General features: G+C 39.9%; 1 protein-coding gene across 1 annotated transcript in view; it reads left to right on the top strand.

The window, feature by feature from the left end:
- NCALD (neurocalcin delta) overlaps positions 1 to 16,384 on the top strand; it is a 74,652-nt gene extending 58,268 nt beyond the window's left edge. The window contains exons 2-4 of the mRNA XM_042465737.1: positions 3,107 to 3,503; positions 12,865 to 12,970; positions 16,270 to 16,384. Of these exons, the coding sequence (XP_042321671.1) occupies positions 3,126 to 3,503; positions 12,865 to 12,970; positions 16,270 to 16,367 (582 nt within the window). The 5' untranslated portion in view covers positions 3,107 to 3,125 and the 3' untranslated portion in view covers positions 16,368 to 16,384. The remainder of the gene's footprint in view (positions 1 to 3,106; positions 3,504 to 12,864; positions 12,971 to 16,269) is intronic.
- The last annotated feature ends 1,981 nt before the right edge of the window (positions 16,385 to 18,365 follow it).

Raw genomic sequence — 18,365 nt, 5'->3', positions numbered from 1 at the left:
CAACCCAAATATTGGTAATAATTTAATTTAAAAATTGCTTTCTGCTTTTACAAATGCTATTCTATGTTATTACTCAATTTTCTTTTTCTTTTAAGAGATATTCAAAGATTCTTGACTGATCCCATTTATAACTAATTGGTTTCGTATCTGGCCTCTAAAGTGCATAAAGAAGGATAAAAATACTGTTCATGTTTCAACTGTACACTTCTATCTTAATTACATCCTCTAACTTTAATTTTTACCAGTAATAGAACTAGAGGTCATGGGCAGAATAATCTCATGAGGATGGGAGCCTTGGAAGGAATATAGCATACTGCTGGTATTTGAAATAACACCTATTAAATATAAAGATATATATTCAATAGCAAATTGATGGTATTAGACCAAGTGATGCCTAATAAGAATTAGCAACAACTTTTGTTCTTTAAATGAGGCTATTGAAAGACTCTGCAAAGTTGCCTTATAAGAGAGCTTGAAATAGTTACATTTTGGAGCTATAAACCCCTGAATTCCCCAATGAGCATAGTTCTTCCAACCTTTGCCTTATATGAAATCAGGTCATGGGTCTATTTACCTTAATAGCTTGTGGAACAGTTGTATGCATCCCTGATGATGGCTTGGTCTACTACAACCTCCATCTTCCTAGATTATGTGCCATACTGGCTGGGGCTACTGGGAGTTGCGGGCTGGAGAGGCTAACCTACAGGAATTGTGAGAGTCTTCTCTGAGGTTTCAGATGGGAATCTTTGACAGTAATACTGAGGATCAAACCGAGAACCTTTTATATGCAAAGTACTTGGTCTACCACTAAGATAAAGCCCTCCTCAGGTAGAGCATAAAGACAGTAGATTTATCTTTAGATATAGCCATATAGGCTGTGGAAGGAATGTAAGAGGCAAAGGATGAACTACATCAGTCAATCATGCCTTTCATACAATGGAAGACACAGGAATTGAAAGTATGGGTATGGGTTATCTCCATCCCTGATGTCAAAGGACCTGTTTCCCCTCTACTAGTCAGCATGCATTTTGTAGGACACACACGAAAAAACGAGTTTCAGTGTGTGTACAACTGTATACTCTTAGGGCCTTCCATACAATTGGGAACCTTACATAATCAGCTGTATGTAGAGCTGGGAACGGTTTTCTTTTTTGGGCATCTCCCAGAACAAATAACTCAGTGCTGAAACTGGCTAGTTGAAAGATTCATGCTACCTGCGGGGATTCTCAGCTGTTGGCACCAGAACAGCAGACTGAGTACACAGAGCAGTCACTAGAGGTTCTTTCACACTACCTAATTTGAGCACTATGTTCTTGTTGTTGTTGTATGCCAGGTGTAGGCAACCTGCGGCCCGCGGGCCGGTCCTGCCACCGATTGCCGCCGGGGCCTTTGGGGGGCAATTGTCTATAGAAGCCTCAGAAACATGCATTTATACTGACATTTTTTAAAAAATCAGCAAAATTATTTGCGTGTCCTCCATTTTTTTTTAAAAAAAGTGTCTTCCATTTGAAAATTTTGTCCTTCATTTGTCCTGGTTTATTTATATATTTAATTTTTTTTTAAAAAAAAAATATTTAATTATTTATTTTTTGGCTTCGGCCCCCCAGTTGTCTGAGGGACAGCAACCCGGCCCCCGGCTCAAAAAGGTTGCCTACCCCTGTTGTATGCCTTCAAGTAGTTTCCAACTTATGGTGATGCTAAGGTGACCCTGTCATGGGGTTTTCTTGGCAAGATTTGTTCAGAAGGGGTTTGCCATTGTCATCTTCTGAGGCTGAGAGAATGTGACTTGTCCAAGGTCAACCAGTGACTTTACATGGCCGAGCTGGAACTTGAACCTTGTTCTCCAGAGTCCTAGTCCAATGCTCATAGAGCACTATGAGTCCGCTTTAACTGTTAGTGTTCCATCCTATATAATCCTGGGATTTGTAGTTTGGGGAAGGACATTAAGAACTGTAGTGCCTCACCAAACTACAAACCCCAGAATTCCATAGGAAGAAGCCATGGTAGTTAAAGTGGAATCATCATGCTCTAACTGAACGGGCTCCAGGTCACATAGTTCAAGATGTATTGAAATTCTTTGCAAATTACAGCGATTCTTTTTCAAGTTAGCATCTCCACATATAGACATGCAAGTTTTATGGAAATCTGATTCCTGGTTTTTTTTAGTGATGATTTTCAGCTTTTTCAGTGATGTGTAAACAGCTGCCCTCAATGTGCAGTTGAAGGTTCTCATTCTCTGAAGATGCCAGCCACAGCTGCTGGCGAAACACCAGGAATGAACTCTTCTAGAACATGGCCTCATAGCCCTAAAAATCAACAAAAACTATACCTGTCCTCAGTAATCAGGAAAAAAAGATGTAGGACAAGGGAGGGATGTCCATATGGTGGATGCGGTGTCCCCTTGCAAGATGAGATTGCTAAAGGTCCAGAGAGACCAAAGGGCAAGAGAGAGGTGATTCTGCATATTGATTGAAAATAGCCAACAAGATCTTGAAGGCAGACCTTAGTTTTCTGGCAGGTTTTATACATAAGACAGTGAAAAGGAAGACTTCTATACAATAAGGCTGGCATTATGCCAGCGTCTTACACATACATGAATTTCTCTATGGAAGCAGTTGGACATTTTTGTCAAATGCATAATCTTTCCACGCAGTTTGACCTTGTGGAAACAGTGTTGCACATGCAGTGGATATAGATTGCACATGGGTTTGTTTGCATATTTGGTTGTGCGTCCAGCTACACATTGTATGTCTTGGTTCTATTGTGTAACAATATCATTCATCACAGAGGTTGCACTGCACAATTAATATGTAACTCTTCATGCATATTATTTCACTATGCAGTCCTAATACAGAATCTTGGGCAATGTCTTAATTTTCATTCTGTTACATGTTTATGTGTGCAACACACTGTATTTTCTAATTCACCTCAGTTAAAATGTGATCCTCTTGCAGATAGATAACTGAGGCTATGATTTAAAGGGGAGCCTCCCACAATGTTCCAGGCCCCTCCTGGTTTCCCTCCTACTCTAAGACTCACAGTGTTCATCATTAATCTTTAGTTTTGTAAACAAGACATTAACTCACTTTCTCCTTCCTTTCTTTAGATAAGATTCTGACACCAACATGGGGAAACAGAACAGCAAGTTGCGCCCTGAAGTCATGCAAGATTTGCTAGAAAGCACAGACTTTACAGAACATGAGATCCAAGAATGGTACAAGGGCTTCCTGAGAGACTGCCCAAGTGGGCATTTGTCCATGGAGGAATTTAAGAAAATCTATGGGAATTTTTTTCCATATGGGGACGCTTCTAAATTTGCCGAACATGTGTTCCGTACATTTGATGCCAATGGCGATGGAACAATAGACTTCAGAGAATTTATCATAGCCTTGAGTGTAACGTCTCGAGGGAAATTGGAGCAAAAGCTGAAGTGGGCATTCAGCATGTATGACCTGGATGGAAACGGATACATCAGCAAGGCAGAGATGCTGGAAATCGTTCAGGTATGTGCCATTTGTGTGATGCTTATTTTTTCTTTCCTTTTTACAAAAATGCTGGTGTTAGTTTTACAAACAATGAAGGAGTAATAAATTTTGCAGTATACTTGGCCTGCTGTCTGTGCCCTTTAGTATAATAATATGTTGAAACCCGTTTGACATTTAACTACTGATTTCAGTGGAAGGCAAAAAAACTACACTTGCTTAGAGCTTTGATTGTACATCTCTCTGAAAACCTATCACTTAAGGCAATTGGCTTCTCTGTGTAAAGTGTTTCTTACTTCCTTTGGTTTGGAACATGAAGCTGATAAATTCTAAGGCTTTAACAGCTGGAAATCTATCATTGTGACTAAAGGAGAGATTTCTATCTCTGCTTTTCGCCAATGGGAACTCAACTTTATTCTTGGGCATTCAAAGTTAGAATTCTCTCTTTCGTGTGTGGACTAGTCTGCATAACTCAAAGGCTGGTGTCCTGTTAGTGACATCTACAAGTATAAGTTGCTGAATGCATGTGGATCAGAAATTTCAACACTGGCCAACAGTTGTAGTCAGCTGATGACTGTGGAAGCAAAGTTGTGCATCAGGAACTGTTATACATGTGGATGTGCAAACGAGTACATTGCACATTTTGCAATGGAACCCATTCTTGAACATTGTTGTGTAGTCTTGCTTTTCCCTTATTAGCTTTATTATTAGCTTTATTTATAAAGCGCCGTAAATGTACACAGCGCTGTACAAAACCAGGTAAAATCAAAAATATATAAAAGCCTGCCTATGGCGTACAATCTAGAAGTTAAAACAACAAATTAAAAACATCATAAGAAACAAGTAAAACAACAAATATCCACTATTTGTTGTTTTGAATCAAGCATCAGAACATCCAGGTCACAATCACAGACTCCCTGGGAACGCTTCACTAAACAATATGGTCTTTAACTTGGCTTTAAAGCTGGTTAGAGACGTGTTGAGTCGTGCTTGTAAGGGGAAGAGGTTCCAGGAGTGAGGTTTCCATACTATTAGCCTGGCATACAGCACTAGAAGATATTTACACTATGCTGTGGTGAAGTAGAATGGCAGTCATTATCTGTGATTCTTCCCATTCATGGTTGAGTATATGCATGACTGGTATACTCAGTGGAGTGTCTATGTGGTCTAGTGCGTAAAGTCCTGGACTATATACTGGGGAAAGGGGGTTGCATGAAACTCAGTGGGTAATCTTGGACCAGTTATCCTCACTGTGGTGTAGAAAGGTTAAAATGGGGCAGGGTAGACTAAGAATGGCATAGATAATAATGCTGTGGAACATTATTTCTTTTCCACTGGGGGTGGGGTTGCTCTTCTCTGCATTCAGTGTATTGAACATATTTGTATTTTTTTAACAACTGTAAAGAAGCAAGAGTGGTTTTACTGTTCTGTGGCCAATCTACACTGTGGCTCTTTGATGCTCTTAGGACAGGCAGAAAACAAAGTGCTGTGTGTCTTTTTATGCCTTAGGAAATATGGTGTGTTTGCTTCCAAATTGGAGTTTAATTAATCAAATACTGTTGAATGTTCTGGTACCCTACTAGAGTATAGGAACGAATGGTGGCTGCTGATGTATTGGTGTATTCATTGCTGGTGTATTGAGTGTACTTAGAGATGTTAAGATTGGGGGGGGGGAGAGATTTTTGGGTGAAATGCCCCCTTCCACTTTTTCAAAGCTTTTTTTCCTCCTGGGAAAAAAGAAGTGGAAAGGATTGTTGAATATTTTCATTTTCAGAACTGGTAGTAAAATATTTAAGACGTGTTTGTATATATAAGCTCTTTACATTTCTAAAAACTATGTCACAAGTAAATTTCATTTCCTTTTTCTTTAATTTTCCCTATGTCACATTTTGAATGGTATGGTTCTTGAACCAAGGGGCAATCTTCTTCTGTTGTGTTAAGTACCATCCACACTGATGTTACAATAACTCCAATATTTGGATTTCACAGCAAGACTAGTTTGGAGCCCAGTGTCTAATTTAGAGTTCAGCTCTTCCACCTGGCTTGTGAGTGTCCAATGACTTTATGTATCTCAATGCTTTTCTTCTACGGAATTCAGGCATTGGTATTTATGGATTTCCAGATAGTCCCTATCCTATCCAGTCCTGATCAGACCCAGACACTGTTCACTTAAACAAAGTTGCCTCCATGGATAACTAATTCTAACAAGCTTTCTGAACATGTAATTTTTAATGAAGTCTTGCTGTTCACATTGGCTCTCATAGCTAATTAGGCTCTTGGAGTTGTTCTCATTATAAAAATGGAGTTCCAAGCTTAATGTTGAATTTCTTTACTTTTGACAGCATAGTCATAAGCATAGCAATTCTCAATGAAAATATACTGGCTGTTCATTTCTCCAGATCAGGGGTAGGCAACCTTTTTGAGCCGGGGGCCGGGAAGGCGGGCAAGCAGGGGGGGGGGCGGGGGGGGGCGAAGCCAAAAAATAAATAATTAAATATATTTTTTTTCAAAAAATTAAATATATAAATAAACTGGGACAAATGTAGGATAAAATTTTCAAATGGAGGACACTTTTTCAAAAAATGACAGACACACACAAAAAATGCTGATTTTTTAAAAAAATGTTAATATAAATGCATGTTTCTGAGCCTTCTATAGATAATTGCCCCCCAAAGGCCCCGGCGGCAATCGGCGGCAGGACCGGGCTGGGGCTGGTCTCAAGGCCTCGCCGGCCCGGATCCGGCCCGCAGGCCGTAGGTTGCCTACCCCTGCTCCAGATAATGGGAAATAGTGGGAAAAACACCACAAGGGAGTCAGTTAATAGCTCACCCAGGCTGTAATCCTTTTGGGCCATTACACTGACATAACTCAGTTATTCGGGAAATTTAACTTTTTAAATATTTACTTAAGGAGGTATCCAATACCTCCTTATACAAGTAGTTCCCTATTTCCTCATGGATTAGAATCTGATCTGACATCCAGGCCCAATTCTACGCCCCGCCAATAGCCTGGAACAGTTACTGGAGCAGCTGCCTGAACAGCCTGGTAATGGTTAGCGGAATGTCACTTGGAATGTCATCTCTGTGATATTATAAGTTCTATTGCTTTTTCTAAAATTTGGTAACCTTTTATTCATAATGTTAATGATAAAAATGTAGAAGTAGTTCCAGATAGAGTAGGATGGTTAAAATCAGTGCAGTTTGATGGGGCAGGACTAACTTTGATATTTTTATTGCTGTATTATGGACTCTATTATTACGTGCTGGAATTGTAGAATCATAATGTTGGAAGACACCCCAAGGGCCATCCAGTCCAACCCCCTGCCATGCAAGAAGACTCAATAAAAGCACCCCCGACAGATGGCCGACCAGCTTCTGTTTAAAAACCTCCAAAGAAGGAGACTCCACCACACTCCAAGGGACTGTGTTTCACTGATGAACAGCTCTTACTGTCAGGAAGTGAGGTGGAATCTCTTTTCCTGTAGCTCTGGCTCCTGTTCTCTGGAGCTGCAGAAAGCAAACTTGCTCCATCTTCAGTATGACATCCTTTCAAATATTTAAAGAGAGCTATCATATCCTGATATGGGCTAGTCCCCAAAAATAAGTCCAGCCTTTTTGATAGCATTTTTAAAATCAGCTCTAATAGCTTTTAAAATCAGCCTGGAGAAGAGAAGGCTAAGAGGTGATATGATAGGCCTGTTTATATATTTGAAGGGATGTCATATTGAGGAGGGAGCAAGTTTGTTTCCTGCTGCTCCAGAGACTAGGACCCGGAGCAATGGATGCAATCTAAAGGATAAGAGATTCCACCTCAACATTAGGAGGAAATTCCTGACAGTAGGGGCTGTTCGACAGTGGAACACACTCCCTCAGAGTGTAGTGGAGTCTCCCTCCTTGGAGGTCTTCAAACAGAGGCTGGATGGCCATCTGTCGGGGATGCTTTGATTTAGATTTCCTGCATGGCAGGGGGTTGGACTGGATGGCCCTTGAGGTCTCTTTCAACTCTGTGATTCTATGATCCCAATCTCTTTTATTTGAAGGGCTGAAGGTTCTTTTGTCATTTGTCAGCTAACCTGTTTCTATCCAGGATTACCTTTTATCACCTTTTGGTTACTATGCTTCCCACTCATGAACAATGGTATTATCTAGATAGGGGCATTAGCATTAACATTCCCATTAAATAATCTTAAGTATTAGAATTTCATGGTGTTTAACAAAGGAGAATAAACAGGCAACTTCATAAAATTTTAGGCTACTTATTTATTTGCATTTCCCCCCAATGTATAGACAACAGTGCCTTAATGTTTGCAAAATATACATGTGACAGTGGTTTCTGGTTTTGATTTTTCCAAAAACTAGGGATGGTTTGTATTAGATTTTGTATTCAAGCATTAAGGCAAAATGTCGACCCTGATTTGGAAGATCCTGCTTGGGTAAAACCAGAGAAAGAAAATGAATAAATGAATCAACCAATGTTTTCAAGATGGATCTGTGCCTCGATAAACAGCCATCGGATCCAAATCAAGTGAAAAAAATAAGGGATTTTCAGGAAGTGAAATGAATTTTGTTAAAATTTAATGAAGTTTCTATGTAACCTAAGCCTAGATGAAATGTATTTTTTCTGTATTATGTACAATAATACTACACCTGTCTTTTAAGGGATTGGAAAAAAACAGTGATGCAAGTGCTGTAGTCTTTGCAAGGTGACTTTTAGGGTTTAGGGATTGCTTTGCTTATTTGATCTTTTATAAATTTGGTATAAAGATGAGCACAGATTTTTCCCCCTAAGATAATATTAGACACCTTACCAGAGGAAGCTTTTTAAAAGAAAGAATGGGTTAAAAATGTGGGGTGATGGTTCTAAAATCATAGAATCATAGAATCATAGAATCGTAGAGTTGGAAGAGACCACTAGGGCCATCCAGTCCAACCCCCTGCCATGCAGGAAATCCAGATCAAAGCATCCCTGACAGATGGCCATCCAGCCTCTGTTTAAAGACCTCCAAGGAAGGAGACTCTATCACCCTCTGAGGAAGGAGTGCATTCCACTGTCGAACAGCCCTAACTGTCAGGAAGTTCCTCCTAATGTTCAGATGGAATCTCTTTTCCTGTAGCTTGCATCCATTGCTCCGGGTCCTGTTTTCTGGAGCAGCAGAAAACAAGCTTGCTCCCTCTTCAACATGACATCCTTTCAAATATTTAAACAGGGCTATCATATCGCCTCTTAACCTTCTTTTCTCCAGGCTAAACATCCCCAGCTCCCTAAGTCGTTCCTCATAGGGCATGGTTTCCAGACCCTTCATCATTTTTGTCGCTCTCCTTTGGACACGCTCCAGTTTCTCAATGTCCTTTCTGAATTGTGGTGCCCAGAACTGGACACAATATTCTAGGTGGGGCCTGACCAGAGCAGAATACAGTGGCACTATTACTTCTCTTGATCTAGACACTATACTTCTATTGATGCAGCCTAAAATAGCATTGGCCTTTTTAGCTCCCGCATCACACTGTTCACTCATGTTCAACTTGTAGTCGACTTGGACTCCTAGATCCCTTTCACACGTAGTTTCATTCAGCCAGGTGTCACCCATCCTATATCTGTGCATTTTATTTTTCCGCCCTAAGTGCAATACCTTACATTTCTCCGTGTTGAATTTCATTTTGTTAGCTTTGGCCCAGCTTTCTAGTCTATTCAGGTCATTTTGAATCTTGATCCTGTCCTCTGGGGTATTAGCTATTCCCCCTAATTTGGTGTCATCTGCAAATTTGATAAGTATGCTCCCAATTCTGTCATCCAAGTCATTGATAAAGATGTTGAATAGCACTGGGCCCAGGACAGAGCCCTGTGGGACCCCACTGGTCACTTTTCTCCAGGATGAAAAGGAGCCATTGTTGAGCACCCTTTGGGTTCGGCCGGTCAACCAATTACAGATCCATTTAACAGTTCCTTTGTCTAGCCCACATTTTACAAGCTTGTTTGCAAGAATGTCATGGGGAACCTTGTCAAAGGCCTTAGTGAAATCAAGATATACTACATCCACAGCATTCCCTTCATCTACCAAGCTGGTAATTTTATCAAAGAAAGAGATTAGGTTTGTCTGGCATGACTTGTTTCTCTGAAACCCATGTTGACTTTTTGTGATTATGGCATTGCCTTCTAGATGTTCACAGACTCTCTGTTTAATGATCTGCTCCAGAATCTTTCCTAGTACTGATGTCAGACTAACTGGACGATAATTGTTGGGATCCTCTTTCTTCCCCTTTTTGAAGATGGGGACAATGTTTGCCCTTCGCCAGTCTGCTGGGATTTCTCCTGTTTTGCAGGAGTTTTCAAAGATTATTGCCAATGGCTCCGATATTACATTTGCCAGTTCTTTTAATACCCTTGGATGGAGTTCATCTGGTCCCGGAGACTTAAATTCATTTAGATTAACAAGGTGTTCCTCTACTATCTCTTTACTTATTCTGTGCTGAAATTCCCCTATTCTGTCCTCTGCTCCATTATCCTCAGGTTGAGCACCCTTTGCCTTTTCTGAGAAGACTGAGGCAAAGAAGGTGTTGAGTAATTCTGCCTTTTCTCTGTCTTCTGTTAGCATTTTGCCATCTTCTCCACGCAGTGGCCCTACCGTTTCCTTCTTCTTCCTTTTGCTGCGGACATATCCAAAAAAGCCCTTTTTATTGTTCTTAACCTCTCTAGCAAGCCTGAGTTCATTCTGCGCTTTAGCTTTTCTGACTTTACCCCTGCTATTTCTTTGAATTCCTTTTTTGTGATTTCCCCCTTTTTCCATTTCTTATACATGTTCCGTTTCAAACTCAGCTCAGTTGAAAGTTCCTTAGTCATCCATCCTGGTTTCTTGAGACACCTCCCGTTTTTCTTTCTCACTGGAACGGTTTGAAATTGTGCCTTCAGTATCTCTCTTTTGAGAAAGTCCCATCCGTCCTGAACTCCTTTATCTTTTAGTATTTCTGACCATGGAATTGCCCTCAATACTTCTCTAAGTTTACTGAAATCCGCTCTCCTAAAGTCTAGGATGCGTGTCTGACTATGCCTGGCTTCTCCTTTCCACTGTATTACAAACTCCAGGAGAACATGGTCACTTCCACCTAATGATCCCACTACTTGCACCCCATTAACCAAGTCATCCTTGTTGGTTAGGATCAGATCTAAAATAGCTGACCCCCTTGTTGCCTCTTCCACCTTTTGGACCATGAAATTGTCTTCCAGGCAAGTGAGGAATTTGTTAGGCCTTGAGGATTTTGCTGAGTTTGACTTCCAGCAAATATCAGGATAGTTGAAGTCGCCCATCACTACTACATCTCTCTTTTCTGACTGTGTGGTCATCTGTTCTAGAAAGATATCATCCAATTCCTCCGTCTGACTTGGGGGTCTGTAGTAGACTCCCACCGTAACATCCTTGTTGTTTCTCTCCCCTTTGATTCTTATCCAGATGCTCTCCACCTGGCTTCCATGATTGATGTCCAGGATCTCTTCACTGGTGTAAATATCTCTGAGCCTTTTCATTATGAATAAGATGCCTGGAAGTTTAAATAATGAGAAATGCTTCTTGAAGAGGGTCAAGCTCTTACTTGGTTTGCTTATATGCAACTTTAAGGACTGATTTAATAAAGACAAGAGAAATGTTGCAATAAAGGTTGGAGAAAATAACCTTTGTACAGAGTTACGTATACATGATGACCATGTAGTGAATTAAATGACAGGAAGATGAACCTGTAAAAGAATATATGGTAAGGTGGGCTCAAAATTTTGGGCTTAATGTTCAAATAGATGTATGGGGAGAAATGTGGTTTAATGTTGTAAAATTACCTTGTGTAGTAATTTCAAAGAAAATTTCTGTAAGATGATATATAGCTGGTATCTAACTTGAGATAAGTTGTTAAAAATGATTAAGAATATTTAAAATAAATGTTGAGGTTGTCAAGCTAAGGAGGGCTTCTTTTTCCATATGCGATGGACTTGCATGAAGGCAAAAAGATTTTGGCGTAATTCAAAGTGTTAATTCAAAAAAATTTAAAGGTAGATTTTTTAAATGTTACCAGAAATATTTTCTGGGTATTATAGAAAGAGAATAGGACAATAAATACAGATTGCCCCTTCAGTACATGATACATGTAGCAAAATTACTGTTTGATCAATTTGGAAATAGGACTGAAATACCAACGATGGCAGAATGGACTAATAGTTAGAACAGTCCTGTTTCCAAATTTGAGCAAATCATTTAAGGATTTTTTTTTAGCAATAAGAAACCCAACAATGCAATAATTTCTGAATATGGTTGTTAGTAATGCTGTTGGATTAGTTAATTGGTTCTGTAATAGTAAAATAATATATTCCTTTTTCTTTTGTTTATTTTTTTCTCATTACAGTTAAGACTGAGAGGACAGAGCTCAACTATTTCCTTTTTTTTTTAAAAAAAGCTTTTTTATTTCTCTTTTCTCTTTTTTCTTTTTTAAAAAACGTTTTGAATGTATTTTTAAAAAATGTATCACCTAAATACATGTTATATTGATTTTGGGTGTGTACTAGATTTTGAATGTAAAAAATTAATAAACAAATAAATTACAAGGGGTGTTGAATCATATCTGTTTCACTGATACACCTCAGGAAACTCTTGTCAGTGTCCTGTTCTATATTTTCACAGTTCACTAGTTTCTTTGCATTGCATCTCTTCTACACAGCTCAGCATATTGAAATTATGTAACGTAGCCATGATCAAGTGTTCTGACTAGTGTTTGCAAGGTGTTTTTTCTTAAGACTTATTTTGGCAAAAAAAATTCAAGTTTTATATCATCCTGTTATCAATCCTAAGGTTTTGTTTGTTGGGTTTTTTAAAAAATACGATGAGCAACTTTTTAAAACACTGTTTTAAATGCAAACTAATTACTTTTAAAAATCAGTATGAAATGTAAAAGTAACTTTCCAAATTCTGTGTGCCTCTCCCTTGCATACTCCTTTTACTGTAAAAACAGTAATGACTGCCCTATCCCTACCTTTTACAATTTAAACTGATGGATAAATGCTTACTAAAAATACAAATGTCTCTCTTGGTCCTATATTACATTTGAACATAGATCAATAGTCAGTATAATTATTTAGGGATTGTTAAGACCTGGGCTGGCTCTTCTATTAGACAGAATGAGTTGGTAGCCCCAGGGAGCAGATTTTGGGTGTCACAAAAGGATAGCAAATGTTTATTAATTTATTATTCTATTTTTATTGGCAGATAAGATGTTTTGTATTTAGATGATTCAAAATATAAAATACAAAATTTGCTCATCATTGTAGCTCTTAATGTTCCCCATTCCTCCCATAAAGAGGTTTGTGGAATTTAGCCATCATAAAGTCTTTCTCTTGTCCTACTTCTTAGGCAATCTACAAAATGGTTTCTTCAGTTATGAAGATGCCAGAAGATGAATCGACACCAGAGAAAAGGACAGAGAAAATCTTCCGCCAGATGGACACTAATCGGGATGGTAAGTATCTCTAGATATATGTGCATGTTCCTTTAATACTTGCTCTAGCTTTTTCTGGGCTCCTATCAAACACTTGGGAGTAAACAGAAGCAAGAGACTGATATGTAGATAAGCTGCTGGCCTCCAAGGATCTGTGAAATGCTGAATGTTTATATTGCTTTGCTGGGAAAACCATGAGAAGCCAAACCATGCTTATTGTTAGGTTTCCAAAATTGTCGAGTGGCCCATTCCTCAGTTAAGCAGAATTTACAAACATTTTGGAAAGGGTTGAATGCAGCTCCCCAGAATCCCCCAGCCAGCATTGCCACTAGCCCAGTTGACTTGAACATTATTGGAGCTATAATCCATAATAAAATATTTCCATGCTTTACAGTTAAGTAATAGGAGTGAAATATAAGACACCAGGAATCCCTATCTGTAGCTTAAAGCTGTAATGCAAGGGTAGCCAAATGAAAAGCGGGTGGGAGCCAAAGCACTCAGAACCACACACACACAATTTTATGGCTGCTTTCCACCTCAAATCTGCTGCAAAGCACAGCAAGTTGGGACCCCCAAACCTTCCACATATCTTAAAAAGCTGCCAAAAACCCGCTCCCCAACAAATAGACAAACAAACAAACCAGCTGGAAATCAGCTAAAATTAAAATAGGAGATGAGTGATAACACTTTCAGGTTTGATTTTGGCCAATTTTAGGGCATGTTTTAGGGTTCTAGTAGGTTTTTAAGGTAATATGAGCTTGAGGAAGCAAAACTGGCAGCTCAGTGGTTTTGAAGGGTCTGAGAATGCCCCCCTATGCGAGGGCATAAAATTGTACAGAATAAAAAAGGGTTTATCCTCTCAGGCCAAAAGGCCCATGTTCCTCCCCAACCTCATATTGCCCAGTTCATATAACACAGGCCAAAACTCCAGGACCAGAATCAAGCCTGATCCTGCCAAACAGGACATAGATCCAGTGGAAACAGCCTTTACCCTGGATCAGTTTGACCCATTGCTTCCCACTGAGGCCTGTTACAGACTGCCAAAATAAAGCTGCTTCGGGTCTCTTTGCATCCTAAGAATCCAGAAGCTGCACCAAAACCTGCACTCCAGTGCTTATGAATAGAATGTGGCTTTGGTGTGACCTCCGGACTCTTAGGACCCATGCATCTTTTAAATAGCATACCTCCAAAGAGACCCGAAGCAGCTTTATTTTGGCAGTCTGTAGGTTTCCTAGAAAGTCTGCTGCAAACCCCAGCTGTTTATATGAACATTCCTCCATGCTCCTTACCTTGCCGTACCATCACTGGTACAGAGAAACCCCCCATCACCACATCTGATGTAGAAACAGGACACCTGGACACATGGCTGCAGCAAATGCCCTGTTTCCTCATCAGATGTGGTGATGGGGAGCTTCTCATTACCAGCGACAGTGCAGAAAGGTAAGATGCATGTGCTGGTAGTGGTTCCAGGGTCAGCATGGGGACGGGTGTGTAAACACATACCTAGCTCTGCACTGATTTGAGTACTGGCTCAGGTGAGCATCGGGGCCACAATAGCACAGGCTGAACCTGACTACCCTTTCCCATCTGCTGAGTACCAGACTAGACTATCACTTTTTGTTCTTGTTGCTCTGCCTAGAAACATTTCCAGAAGTGAAGGAAGATTCGAAAGTGTCTTTTAGCATTCTAAAAACATGGTTGTGCTGGTAACATTTTTTTTAAGCAGTGAAAAATGGGGTGGGAGGAGGTCACAAAAACAGCCAAAAGCTGCAGCCAGGGGTGCATGTTGTCCATAAACCACATGTGACCCACCCTTGACCTAGCCAGATAATTCATCTAAACAAAATAGTATTAAGGTAGCTTTCTGTGCCCCCCCCCCCCTTTACTTTTACATATGCCCTGAATTGCAAGGCCATTTCTATGCTACCAGTAGTAGCATAATACATATAAATAATACATAACAATACAGGAAAGGGTTCAATAAAACAGGCAACAAATTAAAAATGTCAAATAGCAAATAATAGTCACGCAATGCCTGGGAATGCTTCTCTGAACAGGATGGGTTGAAATATCCATGGGCAACCTGAAAAACCATCCCAGAATCTGGACATGTTACAGTTTCCAAAATGCTTCAGCCAGCATGACCAGTGGCTGTGGATTCTGGAAACTGTAATCACTGGTTAAGATTATATTGTAAGCTGGTTGTATGTTGAGTTTCTCCAGTATACTTACATGAAACTCTGAGCAATAGAGGGCTAGCCTACATGTAAGTGTATTATGCAAACTGCTGTGGATTTTCACCCATTCGCATCTATATTTAATTGTCCTCACTTTTCTGTGAATATTTGCATCTATTCATATCTATTTTCCATCCCTCTGCTGGAAATGCATGGCCATTTGAAAGCAAACAGACAGCCACACATTCAGTAATGTGCATCCTTGCAGATACTCTTGGATACTCCAGTAAAAACTGCAAAATCTTTTCCTCCCCCAGAGTTTAAGCAGTTCCCACCACCATCAACACTGTGAAAAGCCCAAAGTCCTTCAAATTGCATGTGGCTAAATCATATTTTAATCCACTAGAAATAGTGTAGACAAGCCCAAGGAGGAAGGATGAACATAGGTAGTGGTGTGAGGGAGCTTTCCAGTGTAGCCCATGGTCAGTCAGTGGGTCAGAGGGGTGGAGCTGAGTCCAGAAGCTGTCCTGCAGCCGTGGCATAGCCTAGCAAAATTGTTACACAAGGAGATACTGCATACATCTTTATACAATGTTGGAAAAACTAGTTTGCTAGTGTAATCAGGAGCTATGCTAACATAAAACCACCTGACAGTTTTCCCCACCTCAGTGTAACTTTTCCAAGTTCTATCCTATCCGCTGCTTCTCTGGATTAGAAGTTTATTTTGGGACAGTGATTAATAGGACCATGTTTGCTTGTTCATATGTTTATAACAGCTAGGCCATAATAAGATTTCTTGTACTCACAGTAAAACCAAAGAGATTGTTATGTTAGGGGAATACACTTTGTTTTAATTCATAAGGGAACTCTCCAAACTTAAAATGAATGAGAGCGCTTCACATAACCACAAACAACATTTATATTGAGGGGGGCAAATACAGTGGAAAGTGTGTATTTGGTTGATAAGAATTTTTTATGCACATGGAAAAAAGAAGCCCGTGTGATGCTTTTGTGAGGCAAGATGCACAGCCTTTCTCAAGACTGGAAGAAAAAGTAAAGTCATGCATCTTTAAAAATTCTAAGTAAAGTATATGCTATGCTTATATTAGCTCTCCAAACTAGCATTCTCTATTTATTTTCTAGGAAAACTTTCTTTGGAAGAGTTTATTCGAGGAGCCAAGAGTGATCCGTCCATCGTCCGTCTCCTTCAGTGTGATCCCAGCAGTGCTGGGCAATTCTAAAGCAATTGCTTGGATTATTTTGTGTCTCTGGTTTTTTGTTTGTTTGTTTCTCTTCTTTTTTGCCAAAACAACATTTCATGGTGGTGTTGCCTCTGTATGGCCATCTATGCCTTGTTTTTATGGCATCTTTAGCTTTCTTTGTGGCAGATCAGTCAGAGGTTGCACTAAGCACTCTCCCGAACTCACTCTGGAAACCCAAGAGCGCAGCTGGTGCAGCAGCGTTGATTTTTAAAAGTTGCTGTAAAGATCTGCAGCCTGGTCCTATGTTTACCCAGGAATAAATCCCACCAAGTTTTTAACAGTACTTACTTCCTAGCATGTTTAGGATAGCCTTACGTTTTGTTTTCCTTGAATGAAAAAGGAATAAAGTAAAGGATGGGACATGAGCTCAGTTTTCAAACACTGTAGGTCTCTAAGGTCACCATGGGAGCAATACCCAAGAAGTGCCTACCATGTTTGTTTCAATACGTGGAAATGCTAGAGAACATTCTCTGGCATTGCAATGAATGAAGGAGGGCACTTACTGTTTGTATCAGATACAGATCCAGTTTCAAGTAGATTAATACTCAAATCCATTTAATGCTAGTAGAGAGCTTAGGAGTGTTACTTTTTGGACTAGAGATCCCAGGTGATATAAGTCCAAAACAGTAACTTTTCCAGGCTTTGTGCTACCACATGAGTGTTAGATTTTTTTTGTTGTCTCTTTATTTAAAAAGAAGAATTCTGGTTGTGGCATAGAGATAGGGCAAAATTCATCCCTGAATTCCTAGTACAGCAACCAAATGAAATGTGTTTATTGCTGTTCTAATCATTTGCAGGGGGGGCAGCTTGCCCATGCAGTTGGAATGCCACAGTCTAAGGAACCACTGGATCAAATTTTACCCATGCAGAATGGTAAAGGTGTAAGACTAGGGTAGAAGGCAGGACCAAGAAGTCATGGTAGGTGCTAGTTGCTAAAAAGTACCGAGTCATGACTTCCACAAAGAACACAACACACTCTTTAATGGCAGTGATAGCACTCACTGTCATGCTCAGAGTGCATCTGCAAGGTGAATGGAGGAAAGGAAGATTTTGTTCTACTGTCTTTACCAGGTTATGCAGCTGGAATTTTTAAAAACAAAACAAAGCAAGAACATGGCCACATAGCCTGGAAACCCCACAAAAAAAAACTAAAGCAAGATATGCATTTGGTGAGAGAGAACAGAAGAGAATTTCAAGCAGAAGTTTAAATCTTGTTCCTTTATTACCATTTGGGAGCAAACAGTTGTACATAAAAGCTGGAAGCATGTTGAAACCAAACTTTAAGTGGGAAGGCATGTTTTGATGGACCAGTAATAACAAAGCCACTTCTGCACCTTGAAGACCATTCTCCTAGAAGAAAGTGATAGGAAAACAGCAAGATCAATATAGTTTGGGAAAGTCTCTCTCTCACTTGAAAAAAATGGAAATTGAGGCAAATCAGTTGAATCCACCACTTTCGAGAAAGCATATGTTTCCTAACATATGACTGAACTGATGTGCAGGAAGAAGGTACTTGCAGTGTATGCATCAGTGGGTGGGAAAGACCTGTCCATTTTCTTCAACAAACGTCCTGTTAAAGTCATTTCCTCCTGCATGTCTGAGCTTTGAAGCTGGTTGACCGAAGAATAGTGGAAAAATAAGAAGGCACTGTTTTCAAAGGAGAAGCAGCGGGAAATCGCCAGCTCCCATTGTCCCTGCCCCAACCCACTGGCTTTCCTCTTCATATGCTCTGCCTTGCACTGGGAAATTGCCATAATGGAGAGAATGGGGCATGGAGAGACATATTGTATGTGGATGAAAAGCAACAGTGGGAAGTGAGAAGTCACTTCAGCTCAAGCACTTGTTTTTCAAGTCTTAAAATATCAGCACAATTTAAACAGCTGGAATGAAACGCTGATATGAGAGAAGTTGGGTTTGACCAATCCCAAAGTCTCTCCCCCCCTCCTGCCAGTTTACACATTACAGGTTTTTTGATCC

This window comes from Sceloporus undulatus, chromosome 4, assembly GCF_019175285.1.
Source record: "Sceloporus undulatus isolate JIND9_A2432 ecotype Alabama chromosome 4, SceUnd_v1.1, whole genome shotgun sequence".
NCBI classification, from domain to species: Eukaryota; Metazoa; Chordata; class Lepidosauria; order Squamata; family Phrynosomatidae; genus Sceloporus; species Sceloporus undulatus.
The sequence above is the reverse complement of the archived record's forward strand: the minus strand, read 5'-3'. Positions and strand labels throughout refer to the sequence as shown.